General features: G+C 40.6%; 1 protein-coding gene across 4 annotated transcripts in view; it reads right to left on the reverse strand.

Annotated features, from left to right (window-relative positions):
- The window catches only part of ASPSCR1 (ASPSCR1 tether for SLC2A4, UBX domain containing), a 103821-nt gene that overhangs the window by 74991 nt on the left and 10710 nt on the right, over window positions 1-18120 (reverse strand). For all 4 annotated transcript variants that reach the window (XR_013541023.1, XM_072990652.2, XM_020814402.3 and 1 more), the window contains exon 4: window positions 6075-6175. Coding sequence is in view for 3 of the 4 variants with exons in the window: in XM_072990652.2 (XP_072846753.2) it covers window positions 6075-6175 (101 nt within the window). In the remaining variant the exon portion in view is untranslated. The remainder of the gene's footprint in view (window positions 1-6074; window positions 6176-18120) is intronic.

Genomic DNA, 18120 nt, shown 5'->3' on the forward strand with positions numbered 1-18120 from the left:
AGGACTCTCCCTGTTAGTGCTCCTGGATCTCTCAGCGGCTTTTGATAGCATCAGCCACAGTATCCTCCTGGACAGGCTCTCAAGCATGGGGACTGAGGGAATGGCATTCAGCTGGTTCTGGTCCTTCCTCAAGGGTTGTGTCCAGAGAGTGCAACACGAAGAGGAATTGTCAACCCCTTGAACAATTAATTGTTAATCTTCCAGGTTGGATGGTGCAGACCTTCCACTAAGGGATCGAATTCAGAACCTGGGTGTGTTCCTGGATCCACTCTCTTGGAATTCAGAGATTGCAGCTGTGTCCAGGCCAGCCTTTAATCAGCTGAGTGCTCCGTCCCTACCTAGACAAGGGATCTCTGAGGACTCTGGAACATATGCTGGCTATCTCCAGGATTGATTGTTATAAAGCTTTCTATGTGGAACTTCCTTTGAGACTGGCTCAGAAACTGCAGAAAGTGTAGAATGGGGCCACCAGGCTGGAGGTAGATGTGAGTAAATTTGACTGTGTCTCCCCAGTCTTGGCTCACCTGCACTGGTTACCTGTGACATCCTGGCTCATGTTCAAGGCCTTGGTTCTTACCTATAAAGCCCTTCATGGTTTGGTACTATTTTACCTGTCAGAGTGTCTTTCCCCAAGATCATCTTATCTACCTGTGGCACCAGATCCTTCCAGGTTATGCTTCTCCAGGTTGCCAAACCAAAGGAGGCCAAAAAACATGCACTACAAGTCCGATCTTCTCAGCAATGGCACCAGACCTAGGGAACTGGCTCCTGGTCAAGTTGTGCCTGGTCCCCTCCCTGCTTACCTTCCAGAGGTTGCTTAAGACACATCTCTATATTAAGGCCTTTGAGAGCAACCTCATATGAATTTGGCATTTGCCCTGCCTGCTCTATGATGGGTAATGCTTGCACTGTCTTGGCTCTGTAGTGTTTTAACTGATATAATTTGTTTTCTATTCTATCATGTGATTTACTGTCATTTCTGTTTGATTTTATCTGTTTTGTGAACCACGCAGATTAGTGCCGTGCACTAATGGGGTGATATACGAATCAAATCAAATCATACAGATGGACAAACAGACAGAATCAGGGTTCTTAGTTAACACCCCCCCAAAATGGGAGGGAGTGCAATGAAAAATGCAACTTTTGCATTATAGAATATTGCAAAACAATTTCAGATTTTGAGTAGAATGTACAATTGGAATTTTGATACCAATAGACATCTAGCTTATGACATGCCACTGTGCCAGGTTAAGAGTACAGATTTCAGGACAAGCTGCAGTGAAAGGGCCATACTAGTACTATTTAAGTACTGTGGCTGTTTAAATGTGAGTCATGGGGGGCATATCTCCTAAATCCTCTTTCAATCTCTGAAAAAAAAACATACCTCTATCAACATACAAAATGCGTATTGGAGGAGGTGGCCAACAAAGCAAAAAAAAAAAGAACAAAAAGACAGGAATAAAGTAGCATTTTCATCATGTCAACAATCTACCAAGCCTATCTTGGAGAAGGTCCTCATCCACACTGCAGGCAAACAAACCCCACTAAGTCATGTTACAGCAAGCAGGGCCTTGCAGCATAAAAATTAGTTTATATGAAGCAATGTTGTCTCCAAGGGTTGAGCTGGTTAGAGCCTTATAAATAAAAAATAATGCCATGACCTAGGTCAGTGGCTAAGTGGCAGTTAGTAGATTATTCACTACAGCAGTGGTTCTTAACCTTTTTGAAAGAAACGCCCCCTTGAGCCATTGAGGAAGTTATCATCGCCCCCCTCCCTGAGGTGATGATATCTTACCTACCTACCTACCCACCCACCCACCCACCCACCTACCTACCTACCTACCTACCTACCTACCTACCTACCTACCTACCTACCTACCTACCTACCTACCTACCTAGTCTCCCTCCCCACCCGGGTGCGAGGCAGCGTTTCACGGGGCGAGGATGAGGACCCAAGAGACCCTTTCCTTCCACCCGATCCACACTCAGTGCTCCCCTAAAGGAGAAAGGCGAGACATGGCAGGTAGAAAGAGCTGGATCATCTGGCGGCAGCAGCAGCACCGGATCTATTGCCAGCACTGCGGCTGCAGTCGCCTTCATAGGTTTGGCTCGCTCCAGCGCCCCCCTACCGCCCCCCTTCTGTTCTTTCGCCCCCACACCGCCCCTTTTCATTCTACCGCCCCCCTGAAAAATGAAATCGCCCCCTGGGGGCATTATTGCCCACGTTAAGAACCACTGCACTACAGGAGCTATCTGTGCATGGTAGGAGACCTCATTAAGTAGCCTAGTGGATACATTCTGCACTAGCTGCAGCTTTCAAACCAGGCACAAGGGTATCCTTATATAAAGCAAGTTACAATGGTTTGCTCTTAAGGTTCCTAACACATGGTGAGGCTGCACCCAAGAGCAGTTACAGCTTCAGATCCAAGAGACAAAAATAAATGGAAAATCTCCTCAAATGATACCTGTTCCTATAATGTGAATACAACCAGACTCACAACAGGCACATTAACCAAATCCTAGATCCAGAAATCGCTTACTCACAAAACCTTTTATCCTTCCAAGGACTCAACTTCAGTACCATACTTTCATCAACCCCATAGCTCGTTCAGCCCACCGCCAAATTCACCGCTGTTCAGAGCATGCACAGCTACTCTTAACTCAAAGAAATGTATAAGGGCTAGAGAACAGAGCCAAGTATTATCTTCATACTGACAACGCCACAACCCAAATCCCCTAATGGTCATTCCTGGTGGCTTCATATACATGTTAAAAAAACACTGGGCAGACTGTCTTGCAGCAGCCAACAGAGCAACTGCCAAGGAAAAGAGGCATAATTCCTGAATGATGCTCTTTGGTACTAACCCCACAGGCAAGAATCAAACCACTGAAAAATAGTGAATTCTTCTTCAGCTTTGTGCAGCTGCTTCAGGTGGACAGGATGATCAATAAGATCCAAAACAGCTGAGAGATGAAGCAGATGCAACAGGCCAGACTACCCTACTTCTCCCCTGATGAAAATAACCCATGAGGGTGACCAAGGAATATTCGTTAGAAAACCAGGCCTGAATTTAGATTGAAATGACTCTAAATCATGTGTACCAAGAAGCGCTGCAGCAGCAGCACCACTTCCCTCTAAAGCATCTTTCCCCTGAATGAATTTGTAAACAGGCAATAGATCTTTAAAAAGCCTAGGTCCAACAATGCCTTTTCAGGAGTAGTTATACAATCAACCTTTTAAAGGCAACCAGCATCATTCCCTTGCATAAAGAGGCAGTGACTATACCTCCTTGGCTAATCTTTCCCGCTCCTGCTCCTCCTATCAAACTAAGATGGGCAAGAGTCAACAGGACATATGGATGGCTATATTACAGAAAATCTGCTATCTGCCTTTTCAGGTTACACCAGGTGAAAACTGTACTCTCATGGGCATTCTGCTGTCTTCATACCATGCTGTACACCAAAGTAGCAGGTGACATACCTCAAAAGGATCTAGCTACTAAAAAGCTCCCTCAGAGTATTCAGGAATCTTTTGAATTTCATAGGATTTCACAAGCAGACTATGTAAAAAGCTCCCCCCATCCTCTAAGACAGATGCTGTCAGACCAAACTCCTCCAGAAAGTAGTCCAGTCATGACAAAAGGTGACTTGAATCCACCCACTATTCTCTCTCACACTCATTGCAAAGACCAAATCAAAAGTTTGCCTTGGGTTTATAAAGATCAAGTCAGTTTAAACATGATACAGGCTAAATTGCCAAAGACTGATAATGTGACACAAAAAGACAATACTTATCTTAACACTGTGTTATATTATTATGCATATTTTACTACTAAGTTTGGGCTAATAAGCAGACAGGGAGCCATTAAGTACCGTATATCTCCCATTAAAAAATGAAATTTGCACTCTCTATGGAAGTCACACAATGTCTGAGGTATGTTGGGAAGGGGGAAGAATCGCAAATCTGCTGGTTGGCAGACAAATGACACTCATCTGGTTGTTGTTATTCATACAAGGATTCAAGCTGGCCCACCCACCCCTTTCCTGGTAGTTGTATCATCTGAGCCTTGGAAGTGCTAGTATGGCAGTAGGTCAATGACTCCAGTTTAGATGATTATTGGAATGATTTCTGAGCCTGAAAGAATTAACTGCTAGTTACAAAATCTTACAACACTGTGCGTGGCGTGGCGTGGCTGATGAGAAAAGACCTTCAAACAGGAGCCAAGAAGTCTCATTTGGTTCCAAAGAGAATCTAGAGCAAAAATTTCAAGAACAAGGACAACAGAAAGCATACTAGGCTGGCAGCCCCTTTCCAAGTGTTAGGCAACTCTCCAACAAGTGTGTAGGACTGTGTCGGAAAGATGGGATTTAAACATTTCTGCCACAGAATTTGCAGCAATTGACCATGATTCAAGAAGCCCAGCCTTTCAAACCACAAAAGAAACAGACTTAAGTAACAAAATTGCCTTTGGAGTATAAATTATTAGTCTGACATTTGTTTCTGAAGAGTAGCTATTGTTCTTGAATCCACATCAGACAGAAAGAAGCATTAAGTGTGGGCTACAGCAAGAGGGAGGCAAACCATCACAGACGCTTTCTAATCCATGAACATTACACATGAAGCATAGGCTGCTTCTGGGACAGAACCAGGCACAGGACAGCAACAAGAAAGCACTTCTCCTTTAAACACCTTTCCACCAACATTAAGATCTGTAAGTCTGCTTGGAATTTTTCACACAGTCAAAGCATGCCCAACCAGATTCTAGTCTCAGTAGAGCTTTCCTGCACGTCTCCTTTTGATACAATCTGCACTTAGAAGATGGTATGTAATAGAACCCTTCTTTCTCTTCTTTCCAAAAAACAACAGCAACAACAACAGAAATTTGGCTACAGGGACACAGCGTAGGGGGAGCATGCAGTCATCAAACAATGAAAAATAAAACTGCCTTGGGTGGTGCTGAACATTTGCATTTCTCCTACTTGTTATACCACACAAAACCATACAATAAATCACTCGCTGCTTGAAAAAGCACATTACTATATGTCAAAGATTCTGTATCTGGAGAGGGACTATATAAATATTCCCAGTCACAGTTGTGTAACACTGAAGGAGATATTTTGCAGACAAGCAAACAGGAGATAAATGAGCATTAACTTGATTGGGGAAAGGGACCTTTGTGATCTAAAGCCCAAAACACACATTTAACACATGTATGTGCACAAGTGTGTACATTAATCTATATGTGTGAAAAACAGAGAAGAAAGAGAAGCTGTTTCAGTCAGGTGCAACTGATGGCAGAGAAATAGCAACAGGAAAGGGAATCATAATTTTTTTTCCTCTCACACTGTCTCCCCACTCCAAAACTCTTCCAAAGAGTGAAGTACATGTTCAGGCAAAGACAATTTTTAAACCAAGCTCGGGAAACATGGAATCTGGATGAAGAAAAGAGCAGGTGAGGAAAACACTTTTTCTACCATCTTCTCTGCAATTCATTCAACCACCCCACACTGACTTTCAACACACACAAATACCCATCAAGGTACAGTTGCCTGTACCTGTGAGTAATGTGCAATACTGATCAAATATAATAGTGCGTATTTCATTTTAAAGCCACCGACTATCAGAGACAGGGAGGAATATAAATGCTTCCTTTACTGGTACAATGGAGAAGAACCACTCTATCTAACATCAGGCTGGAGATGAGCACCTTAATCAACATTTACCACGTGTTTGCCCTGTTAAGACACTAATTTTAAGCAATGATGCAATCAAGCATTTTTAAAAGGGGACTAATAGTTTGATCCAAAATGAATCATTGCTCCAAGAACACATACTGCAGTATAATCTAATCCTATGACTATGGATCTATTTGGAGCATATTATATTATGGAGCACACTACTCTCGAATTAGAATCATGGGTTGGAATTTACTGAAGTGGTTGCACAGAATTATTTTGCTGATGCAACCGATAGCAGCAATTCTAATTGAGGTACTCAGTCAGCGTCATGTTAATTTTGTGTTTTACATCTTTGGCTTTTTGAAATATATATCTTGCATTCTCTTTGCACTTGCCTGGTCTGTGAAAAATGATGAAGAATGTCCCACAAGGTCTTGGTAGAGCAAAAGGTATCTTGAAGCCTAGAACCATCTTCCAACTGTAGTGCAATCCGGACCTAGAAGGGAAAATCCAAGGAATCAGCAAAGGAAGATACATGTCCCAAACAACTACAGTATTAACAAAGCAACTAGTCAAGTATAGTTCAAGGACACATGTGGAAAGTCAGCCATCCAGGGTCACATCTGGCAAACAGAACTGTGGCCCCCAGTCCTGGGTTTTGCCTCATATTTCAGATCAGCAGACATCTGTGTCAGCTAGTACTTACGGTACAAACAGTGACCCAAAAACAAACAAATGACAATGTGGATCAAGTTTTAGTTCTGTTATTGCCTCAACAGAGACAAAATTATAAACATGTGGTTATGAAGCATAGTTACATATTCAACAAAATCACGTTGTAAACCATTGTGGACTGAATTACTTCAAACACAAGTAAGGAGACCACATTTTGAATGCTCTTCCACATAGAAAACCATCATGGCATTCCTAGACCTGCATATTAAGCAGTACAGTACTGGGATTCCCACAAAATGCTACTCAGATCTAGGAAGTTCTGAACAGGTCTTTGCACAGAGACAAAACCCATGTATGTGAGTGTGAGAGAATAAAAACTATCACTTATTTTACAGCAGCTAGGCTCTAGGAAAACAACAGCCTGATTACTTGATTGGAGCACTGTCAACAGTGAGGAAAATTGGTTTTCAGGCTCCATGTTCTTTACCAGTTCTCAGAAGCTGTGGGGTTTTTTTTGTTTTTTGTTTTGGCCAGAATCACACTGGTTATTTATGCAGTGACATAATCTGCAACAGCAAATTGCAGCTAGTTAACCAGTCACTGCTTGTACCCCTCACTGTGTGCCAATTATATGAGCTGGTATGTGACAAAGGAAATAAGTGGCAACAAATTAACGAGCAACAAACCAGCACTGTGATTTTTGCCACTGCATGTACTATATGCTGCCATATCCAACCAAAAGTATTCTGGCCTCTGCATGTTTGACGCCTAGATATCATACTTGGAGTGAAGCCTGGGAATCCTCCTAAAATAGCATGGTGAGGAGGGTTTTTTTTTGTTTTGTTTTGTTTTGCAGTAATAACTTTGACACAGAAACCAAGCTCTAGAAACTCTTCTGCTATGACTTTCTCAACAGAAACCCCTCACCTTATCTCATCCTAGAAGTTTTCTAAACCCTACAATATAGGACCTTTACTCTTCTGAATCTTATTACCCAAGTTCTCAGACTCAAACTCCAGGCCTTCTTCTGTGTGGTCAATATTTCCTTGTTTCCCATTCTTGTTTCTGACTTTACTTTACATTTATTCATTTTCATAACTTTGGTAGTCACATCATTCAATGTCAATGGCATCGTTTCTGAGTAAGAACTACCATTTCTTGCTACTTTGTCATTTTTTGCAGCTATTTCAGAATACTGGCCATTTTCAATCATTTAAAACATGTTTGTTAATTTAATAATCCAAATGATCTACTACAGAAGCATAGCTGCATCAGAATAAATTTCAGTGCTGAATTCCTACTACCTAAGAACCCCGAATATGCATTTCCCATCGCATGCCAAGTCACATGACTACTATGTGACAGGAAATACAGCCCTTGACTTCTTAACAGAAATTTACTGCTGAGATTTATGCTAGTGGACCTACACCAGCAGCCATAAGTAATACATTCTGGCCAGTGAATCGCTTAAAGAGTTAAAGTTATAAAATTCTCCTGATAGTTTAATATCAATTAATTTCAATTCTTTGACAATTTACTATTAGTGCTTCTGCACTGCCATTCCTGTTTCCAAGTTCTGGTCCTTAGTCTTGACAATAGTTTCATTTCCCAATTCTATTTTCCTAAATGCCCCTTGTGTTTCCCACTGTGGTACAGAGATTAGAATGGAGGACTAGGACTCTGGAGGACAGGGTTTGTATCCCCACTGGGTCATGGAAACTTACTGAGGGAGTTGAACTGGTAAAACCATGCAATATCTCATTTAACTTTAAAATTCCATTAGGGTCACTGTAAGTCGGTTCCAACTCGACATGTAACAACAGCAAATGTCCCTTAATGTATACAGCCTCCTTACAAATTTTAGTCTTTTTCCCACCTGCAGTTCCTTTAAGTAACCAGGCCTGAAAAGGGCTGCTGAATAGAAGGTTTAATGAACTTGAGATTTTACCCAGATACAGTGGTGCCTCGCATAACGTTTTTAATTGGTTCAAAAAAAAAAAACCTTATGCGAAAAAAACTTTATGCGAAACACCATTTCCCATAGAGATGCATTGGAAACCGGTTAATCCGTTCCAATAGGCACGGATTGCCGTCCTTAAGCGAAAAAACCCATAGGAAACATCGTTAAACGATACAATGTATCCTCCATTGGAATGTATTGTAGCTGACTCAATACGTTTCAATGGCTTTGCGAAGTCAATTTTTGCAAAATTAAGTGTGTCATAAAAAGGTCAAAAATGGTTTTAAATGCTTGGATTAGCTTCTGCACCCTCTAAAACGGATGCAAAAGTTAATTTGGCTTTGATCTGACTTTTCGTTAATTAATGGTGATTTTTTTCCCCCCAACTTTTGACAGCTGTCAAAATCTGACAGCTCCATTAATTCCTATGGGGGAAGAAAAAATTCACAAAAAATTAATGAAGACTCAGCAACTGTTCTAAATTCTTGGGTTCATTAGAGGACCCCCTAAGTTGTGTGCAAACCTGATTTGGCTTTGATCTGAACTTTCGTTAGTTTTTTGTAAATTGTTTTCTCCCCCATAGGAAAGCATGGAGCTGTCAGATTTTGACAGGTCCATTGGTTCCTATGGGCCAAAAAACAAAAATTCACAAAAAATTAACGAAACGTCAGATCAAAGCCAAATCAGGTTTGCACATGACTTAAGGGGTCCTCTAACGAATCCAAGCATTTAGAACCGTTTTGGACCCTTTAAGACACTTTTTAAATTGAAAACAAAAAAAAACGTTAAGCGAAGCAGGGGACCTAAAACCAAAAACGTTAAGCGAAGCATGGTCCCAAAAACGCTATGCGAAAATCGCCCATAGGGAAAAACGTTATACGAAGCACAATCTGCCTCTGAAAAAATAAACGTTAAGCGAAAAAAACGTTAAACGAAGCAAACGTTAAGCGAGGCACCACTGTATCAGTTTCTAGAACCAGTTCCAATCTACATGCTTTGCCTGTATTATAAGCTACTTTAAATGACCAATCAGCAGCAATGTTTAATTATGTTTGTACATGCAATAGTCTCCTGCATCCCAGAGAAAATCAAAAAAACATTTAAAAAAATAGATCACATACGAGTTTTTAATATTTGCTGCACTGAAAATCACCACAATTTGTGCATACGTTTCACTGATGGTGTGGAGATTTAGAGATCCTTTGGGGTGTCATACCTATTCAAGTTTTAATAATTTCAAACCAGAAGAAGTGCTCCACAGAGATATGAGAGAGTGTAAGTTACAGAACATTCATTCTGAGAACTAATTACTCCTTTCCCAAAGGGCAATAACAGCAAGTTCTCTCTAGGGAAAGACAGAAAGGAAAGAATTTTGATGCACTGACTTGCGTGGCAAGAGCAGAAGAGTGGTGAGCAGCAGATAAAAGAATGCCATTATGAAATCCTTGCAGAAATATCCCAATATCTATAGGAGCAGAAATAGACTGTGATGTAGACTTGACAGCAGACAGGCAAACACAGACACGGTGATCCTAAATTTCCATGAAATCAGATTTTTCAGAAGTGGTGATCAAGTTATATTATTATAAATACAATAAATAAATAAATAAAATAAAAATAAGTATTCTAATGTAACATAACTCAGCTCCTAACCAGCACAGCAAATTTCACTTGATGTCATTTACAGCCACTAAATGACTTGCTTCTGCAGGCTTACAAGGAAAAATTACACCTTTGTCTATTTAAACTCAGTTCCAGTATATCATAGATAGAGTAAAAGAATTGTAGAGCAAGAAAGGAGCCCAAGGGTCATTAAGTCCAACTGTTGAAGTAAGAAATCTCAGCTAAAGCACCTCTGACACATGACCAGCTAATCTCTGTCTAAAGGAGAGCCCATCATCCTCGGCTCCCCCTTGATTCCGGTTGTGACAGAATCCCGTGTACCCATGAAGGGGAGAAACTGCAAGAGAAAAAGAGGGAACGTTGCTTATCACCCATCTCTGTCCATCTTCCAGCTTGTTGATATCCTTCCTTAAACTGTGGTGTCCAGAACACGACACAGTATTCCAAGTTCAACGCAGAATACAGTGGTGGTATTACTTCCCCTGATCATAGCCCAATACTGCATTTGGTTGCCTAACTCCTTTTCACATTTATTTCTGCCAAATAAATTGTCACCCATCTTATATTTGTGTGTTCCTACTTCGCATCTTTCTCTACTGAATTTACTCTGTTGGTTCTGTCCCAGTTTTTCAATCTGTTAAGGGAATCCTAATTCTGTCTTCTGAAGCATTAGCTATGCCTCTCAGCTTGATGTCATCTGCAGATTAGAGGAGAATCCCCACCACACCCTCATCCAAGTCATTAAGAAAGATGTTGAAGAGTCCTGGGCTTACAGCACTATCTTCCAGAACCCCACTCATGACTCAACTCTAGGATGACAAGGAACCACTCTTTGGGCAAGGAGGATCAACCAACCACAAATCTACCTTACAAGCAGCAGCATGTAGCTCTCGTGTTACAAGCTTGACTCCAATAATAATGTGGGTGGTCTTGACAAAGGTCTGTGGAAAATAACTAAGATTGTTAAACTTGTTCTAGTGGCTCAGAATCATTGTTCTTGGAGATGGTCTGAAGTCAGTTCTGTAGCTGTAAAGACAAAGAATACCACCCAATAATCCAGCTTCTCCATGATCTCCCCCCCCCCCACTTCTTAATGCCTTAGAACTGCCTCATTTTTCATGATGAGCCAACACAAGTCTGGAGCTGCTCTAGTAGAGTTTTCCTATCACTCAAACCTTCTTTCTTCTTAGGAACAAATCACCCCCTCTCCAGCACCAAGATTAGACCCCAAACACTGTCACAATGAGCCAGTTTACTTCACTTTCCATTCCTAAAGCAAAATTCAGACAAACCATATGATTTCCATATAAACTTATTTTTCCAATGAGAAATTACCAGTTTAAACATTATCAATGGCAAACTGTCTTTGTAGCCCCCAAACAAAGTGAGTCTTCCCTCCCACTATTTGAATCAAATGCTTTTTGACCAGGGCAGTCCTGGACAAAAAAAAATGGGGGAAGAATCAAAGCCTCTTTTGCGACAAATCCTGGGGGTGAGCTTTGACAGAATTGTAAACACCTGACAACTGCTGCCAAAACTACTTTATACCTAAAACTACTTCCTGCCACGAGAGCTTGTGATATCAGATCCTCAATTTTTGTACTATAAATAATGTATCTCACAATACACATGGATTGACAATGTGACTGGCTGTAAATGGACATGGGCAAGTTTTGTTTTATTTTAATGATGGCAACAAATGTTTGGACCCATTGGTGATCTTGAAGCTGTTTCACTCAGAAACATTCCCATTATGGAAAACAATATCTGCCCCACCCCTTAGGACAGACTACAGCTGTCTAGGGAAAACGTAAATATGGTGATAGTTTATTTTACATTGTAAAATAATGTAAGATAGAAGGCCTTTCTTTCAGTCCCAACACCCTCTCAGATGTGTTTGATGGGGACACATTAGAGAGCCTTCTCTTTCACTGCTTCTGGACTCTGAAACTCCCTCCTACAAGAGGCCAGGCTGGCCCCATCTTTGCTGTCCTTCCACAAGCAGGCAAATATTTCTTTCATCAAGCAGACTTTTCCTTAGTGACTGGTTTTCTGAGAGATTTTAAAATGTGATGATTTGCATTTCTGTTGCTTTTAAATGCTTTTACCTAATGCTTTTAATGTGTTTCTTTAATTCTTTTAAAAGATTTGAATAATTTACTGTTTTCAGCTTTTAATAATGTTTTTAATTATGTAAGCCACCTTATGTCCTTTTTAAGAAAAAAGGTAGGGTAGAATATTTTAAATTAAACAAACAAACAAACAAACCTAAAGCAGAAAGGATCTGGATGGGTGGCCAAATGACTTCTACAAACATTTTAAAACAACAAGCTATTTCCACACATATTTCTTTTTATCTGCTTACTGGCTTTTATTCTGAGTCACTAGAGGGCTACGTTTTCACACTTAAAAAGCAAAGCCTTTGAGAAAACAGTAATGAATCTCCTATGCTGGTAAAGCTGCAAGAGGGCTTACCCCATCTAGTTGATTCTGCACATAATCTTCACTACTGAAGTAACCCAAAGGACCAGAGAAAGAAAGAGAGAGAGAGATCTTTCCAACATTTCAACAAGTTTTTTTTTAAAAAAGTAAACTGTAGACATCACAAAGTCTAGCACACACAAGTGCTTTCATTGGCAGAAGTGAGTTTGCTGTCACTCTTGCAACATGGCCAAAAGATGTGACACACTGGTAATGAAGAATATGCCAATAGAACATAAAGGATTTTTCTGCCCCCAGTCCCAAAAGCTAAAGCTGATACATCCCATCACAGACAAGGCTTTCCTAACTGCTTCACTGCCCAAGACCAGCCTTCAGATTATCCTTGGCTGCACAAGAGTGTCGACAGCTGACATCACTAGGCTACAAAGACTCTTGCCCAGAAATCCTCTCTGCCAATTGCATCAGTTTTTTGGGCAACAGTTCAAAGTCAAGCATGTCACAAAAGTCATATTCACGCAATTAAAACTTCACAGAAAGCCCAAGCTACATATAAATATTACTCTTTTATCCAGCAAACAGAAAGCCCATGCCAATTAGTTTCTAGGTTTACAAACATGTGAGCACGATACAGTACTGCAATACTAGTTCTCTACAACAGTGCATGTTACCTGACTCAAGAGGACTCAGCTTTCCTTACCTTACATACAATTCAAAAGTAACAACCTTTAGGGGGGAAAAAACTGTTGATAGAAATCTAAGAATAATTACTTTACTGCTTATAGTTCTTAATATGCACTAACTACAAACATTTAAAGTTTGTCTCCTGCCAGGACTACTCATATTTCATTATTTCATCATGTAAGCAGCAATTTGTGTATCTATAGTATAATCTTATGCACAGTTGTACAAGCATTGTTCACTAATTTAAGGGACATAATTTTACCCAGGACCACAGCCTAATGTAATGACACCCTAACCCAATGAATGCCAGAAAGTTCACAGATATACATAAATGTCTTCTTATTTTGGTCCTCACAGCAAAAAAATAAAAATAAAAATTAAATACCATATATTGTCAACCAAATCAATGTTAAGGCTGCTTGCTTCTCTGAGGAATCTTGTTTTCAAGCTAAGCTCATAAATTTAAACTTCAGTTCTTAAAAATTCCAACAGGCTATGTCCATGATTTTGATAATCTCTTTAAAGACCAGAGAAACATACATACCAAAGAACAAATGTGCCGATTCCAAAACCTAAAACTCAGCAATCATTAAACCATATTTAAATCCTACTCTACTCTTAGGAGTCACATCTCTTTACTGCATGCAAATAGAACATTTAGCTATACAGTACAGTGGTGCCTCGCTTAACGATTGCCCTGCTCTACGACGAAATCGCTTGATGATTAGGTTTTTGCGATCGCTTTTGTTTTAAATGTTTTTTTTATTTAACGATGATCGGTTCCCTGCTTCAGGAACCGATTTTCACTTTACCACGATCAAAAACAGCTGATCGTCGGGTTTCAAAATGGCCACTGGCTGCTTGAAATGGCTCCCGCTGTGTTTTTGGACAGATTCCTCACTTTACAGGCAGCGAAAATGGCCGCCCCTATGGAGGATCTTCGCTGGACGGTGAGTTTTCAGCCCATTGGAACGCATTGAGGGGTTTTCAATGCGTTTCAATGGGCTTTTTAATTTCGCTTTACGACCTTTTCGCTCTACAGCGATTTCGCTGGAATGAATTAACGTCGTTAAGCGAGGCACCACTCTATGTGTCTAACTTCTCTCACTTCAGGTAAAACATATGCAAGGCAAGTCCTATGAGCTTTTCCATCTCAGGAGCTGAAAAAATCCAGAATGAGGGAAACAGATGAATTACAATTTAGAAAAAAAACTGTGCTAATGAGCTTACTAATACAGTACTTACTAATGTTCAGACTAGTAGCTGTGTTAACCTGTCTAAAAATTAAAGAGGTAAAGTAAAAAAAGGAGAAAAAGGAACAGTATTGTCACGCTTTGAAGACTAATAACAATAATCTCACAGTGCATTTTCATGGATTAAAACTTGCTTCCTCATATGCAAGGAGTCCAATAAAGTGGATTTTAAACTAGGAAAGCTCATACTGAAATAAATCAGCTGATCTTTAAAGTACCAGTATTTTGCCTTTCCCCCCCCCTTTTTTTCTCCCCCACTCACTGTTAATTTTGCCAGCAATACCAAGAAGATTGAGACTTGGAATGGTAGCTATAAAGAACCAAAAAAGATTTTTAAGTGTAAGGATGCGTCACTGGAGACCAAGGCCAAGATCATCCACGGTACAATACTCCCAATTACTCAACATAGCTATACAATGAAGAAAGCTGACAGGAAATAAATCAATTTGTTTTAAATGTGGTGTTGGAAGACAGTTTATGGATACCACAGACTGCCAGAAAAACAAAGTTGTGGATTTAGATCAAATCAAGCCTGAACTCCCACTAGAAGTTAAAATGACTCAGCTGAGGCTACATTATTTTGGAGATGTCATGAAAAGTCATTGGAAAAAAACAATAAGACTAGGAAAAGTTGAAGGCAGTTGGAAAAGGGGAAGTTCTAATACGAGATGGATTAAGTCAATAACTGATACCAAGGTCTTTAGTATTTACAAGATACTGTATGAACAAACCTATCAATTACATGACCTTTTGTAGGGTATTACAGTAATACCTAGAGTTGCCTTAAGTCAGAGAGACACAACGGGCTGGTATGTAACAACAAATTCAACATCTGCATACTCATGTATACATAAGGCTAACAATTTAGGGTTGACAAATTTAACAATCTGCAGACTATGAGTGCAGTCCATAAAATGTTGTGACAAATGCATTTGCTGGCCTTTAGAGAGTCACTGAACTCTTTGTTGCTTTTATGCTATAATGCATCAAAGCAGTACAGCCTATAACACAGACTCCAGAGTTGAAAAGATTAAGCATCCTAGGTTTCTAATAGACATCACTGTTTCAGTAATGTATGCATGCTAAAAATTCCTGCTCGTTCTAGGCCTACTCTGTTTGGAACTTTGCCCTGCCAGGTGATACCACCTGGAAGCTGAACAACGCATATAGAACATGTTCAGTTTCTTCTCCTGTCGTGCACAAAGGGTCCAGGATTCACTGCAGTACAGGAGTGTACTCAGGACACGGGCTCTATAGAGCTGGATCTTGGTATATGCCATCAGCTTCTTATTAAGCCATACTCTCTTTGTGAGTCTAGAGAACATGGTGGCTGCTTTGCCAATGCGTTTATCCAGCTCGACATCTAGGGAGAGTGTCAGAGATCGTTGAGCCAAGGTACACAAAGTCATGAACAACCTCCAATTCTTGTGTGGAGATGGTAAGAGAGGGAAGTGAGTCCATGCCCTGACCCATGACTTGTGTTTTCTTCAGGCTGATTGTTAATCCAAAGTCTTGGCAGGCCTTGCTAAAACGATTCATGAGTTGTTGGAAGTCTTCAGCAGAGTGGACAACAACAGCTGCATCGTCGGCGAAGAGGAAGTCTAGAGAATTAAAGAGCTTTCCATCTGATCTAGTCCGGAGATAGACACCTTTTGTTGAAGTTCCAAAGGCGTGCATCAACATGACAGCAAAAAAGATCCGAAACAGGGTCGGCGCGAGGACACAGCCCTGTTTCCCTCCGCTTCGGATGTCAAAGGGATCTGATGTTGAGCCATCAAAAACTACAGTGTCCTTCATTTCCTCATGAAAGGACCTGATGATGTTAAGGAGTCGAGGTGGACATCCAATCTTGGGAAGTATTTTAAAAAGGCCGTCTCTGCTAGCCAAATCAAAGGCCTTTGTGAGATCTATGAAGGCCTCAAAGAGTGGCTGTTTTTTGTTCACTACATTTCTCCTGCAGCTGTCGGAGGGAACATACCATGTCAGTGGTGGATCTATTAGTTCGAAATCCACACTGTAATTCTGGATAGAATCACACAATAGATTCACAATTGAAATCCACTCTACACCAGAAGTAGTAGCCTCTGCTTACATATTATTAATGAAGAAAAGTCATCCTCCCTTCCAAGGCAGTACTGTTGAACATGTTCTACTGAGAAATTCTTGCTAATTTTTAGCCTACACCCTCTTTCTTGTAATTAGAACCCACTGATATGGGTCCTACTATCTAACAGAAAGAAAAGTTTATTCATCATCAATTTAAACAGTATACTAGCCGCCTAGAGTGGTCTTATAGACCAGATGGGCTGGGTACAAATCAAATCAAATCAAATCAAATAATCATTCAATCAATCAATAATACTTCAAATATTTGAAGGTGGCAATCATGTCTCTCCAGGCTTAGCATACTAAACTCTTTTTACTTTCTTCATAAATTCTAGACATCGTTTGCCAGTATCTTTCTTAAAGCACAGTGCTAACTGAATGCAATACTTTTAAGATACTACTCCTGATGCAAACTAGAATTGTATCTGCCTTTTAAGCTGCCATAGCACACTCCTGACTCAGCTTTAGCTTGTGCCATCTATTCAAACTATTGTATCAGGAGTGTACAATACATGGACTGGAAACCACAGGTAACCCCTTCTTGGTTTCTGGCCTCAAATGCTTCCCATCCAAGGTATTTTCTTGCATAATACATTTTACTCCCTGCATGCCTTGTTCCAAAGCAAAACTATGACTTTCTTTCCAACTCACCTCTAGAACTACTAAAATGCAACAGAAGCAACTGGGTGCAGCCTCAAGTAGGGTCATGTAGGCCAAAGTGGGCCCCTACTCACTGAATGCTGCCCACCCTCATCTTGGATCTGTTTTGCATATACTGCTGTTAAAATGTATTTGTGTATTTGTGTACAAGTGAACTTTATACTTGTACCTGTTGACATTCATCTTGCCCCACTCCTCTATCCTGTCATAATTGGCTTCATCTTCAATTCTGCTTCTAGCATTTAAAGTATTAACCACACAAACCAGTTTGGTGTCATCTGCAAATCTTATGATTATCCAATATAAAAACTATCTAAGGGTGAGATTACATTGCCAAAAAAATGCAGGAAATGCTCAGAGATTTGGACAGTCAAATTTACATTATTTTCTGTTGACTACCTGACATAAAAGTCAATGCAAATAAGTCCAGAGTTCTTATCTTGAATCTCTAGTGGGTTTTTTCTCTGCCAGTACAACTTCTAATTTTTTGGAAATAAATGTATTTTCATAGGTTCAGGTGGTGTGATTGCTTAAGCCAATGTGGAGGGATTTGTATGCATTGTCTATGAAGTGACTCCAAATAGCTACAGAGAACAGAGCTACCAGAAAACTTCCTTCTCTCTCTCTCTGCCAATTCCTCGCAATTTCTTTCCTCTTTAGTCACCTAGCTATCCTAGCACTAGGTCGGTCGGTCGGTCGGGAGCAAACTGCAAACAAGGCTGATTTCCTCTCCTCTGATTCCTAGTAGTTGGCTGAACTGAATTGACACAGAGCAGCCTGTCTTTCTGCATGAACTTTACAGTGGATCCATTTACATTTTCCCCGTTGTGTAGTCATACCCACACAGGTGGACATAATGGACACAGCGGATGGTTGGTCCACCCACCTGTCTGCTGCTGCTGCCGGCTCCACACTCCCTTCCAATAGCTCTGGCGCTCGCGGTCAACTAGCCACTCATCAGCCTGGCAGGGAGGCTCATCTTCCCCCATCTCTAGCCATACCCTAATTTGGCTACAATTACTTCCTGTAACTAATCCTCCA

The sequence above is a fragment of the Pogona vitticeps genome, chromosome 2, assembly GCF_051106095.1.
Source record: "Pogona vitticeps strain Pit_001003342236 chromosome 2, PviZW2.1, whole genome shotgun sequence".
Lineage (NCBI taxonomy): Eukaryota > Metazoa > Chordata > Lepidosauria > Squamata > Agamidae > Pogona > Pogona vitticeps.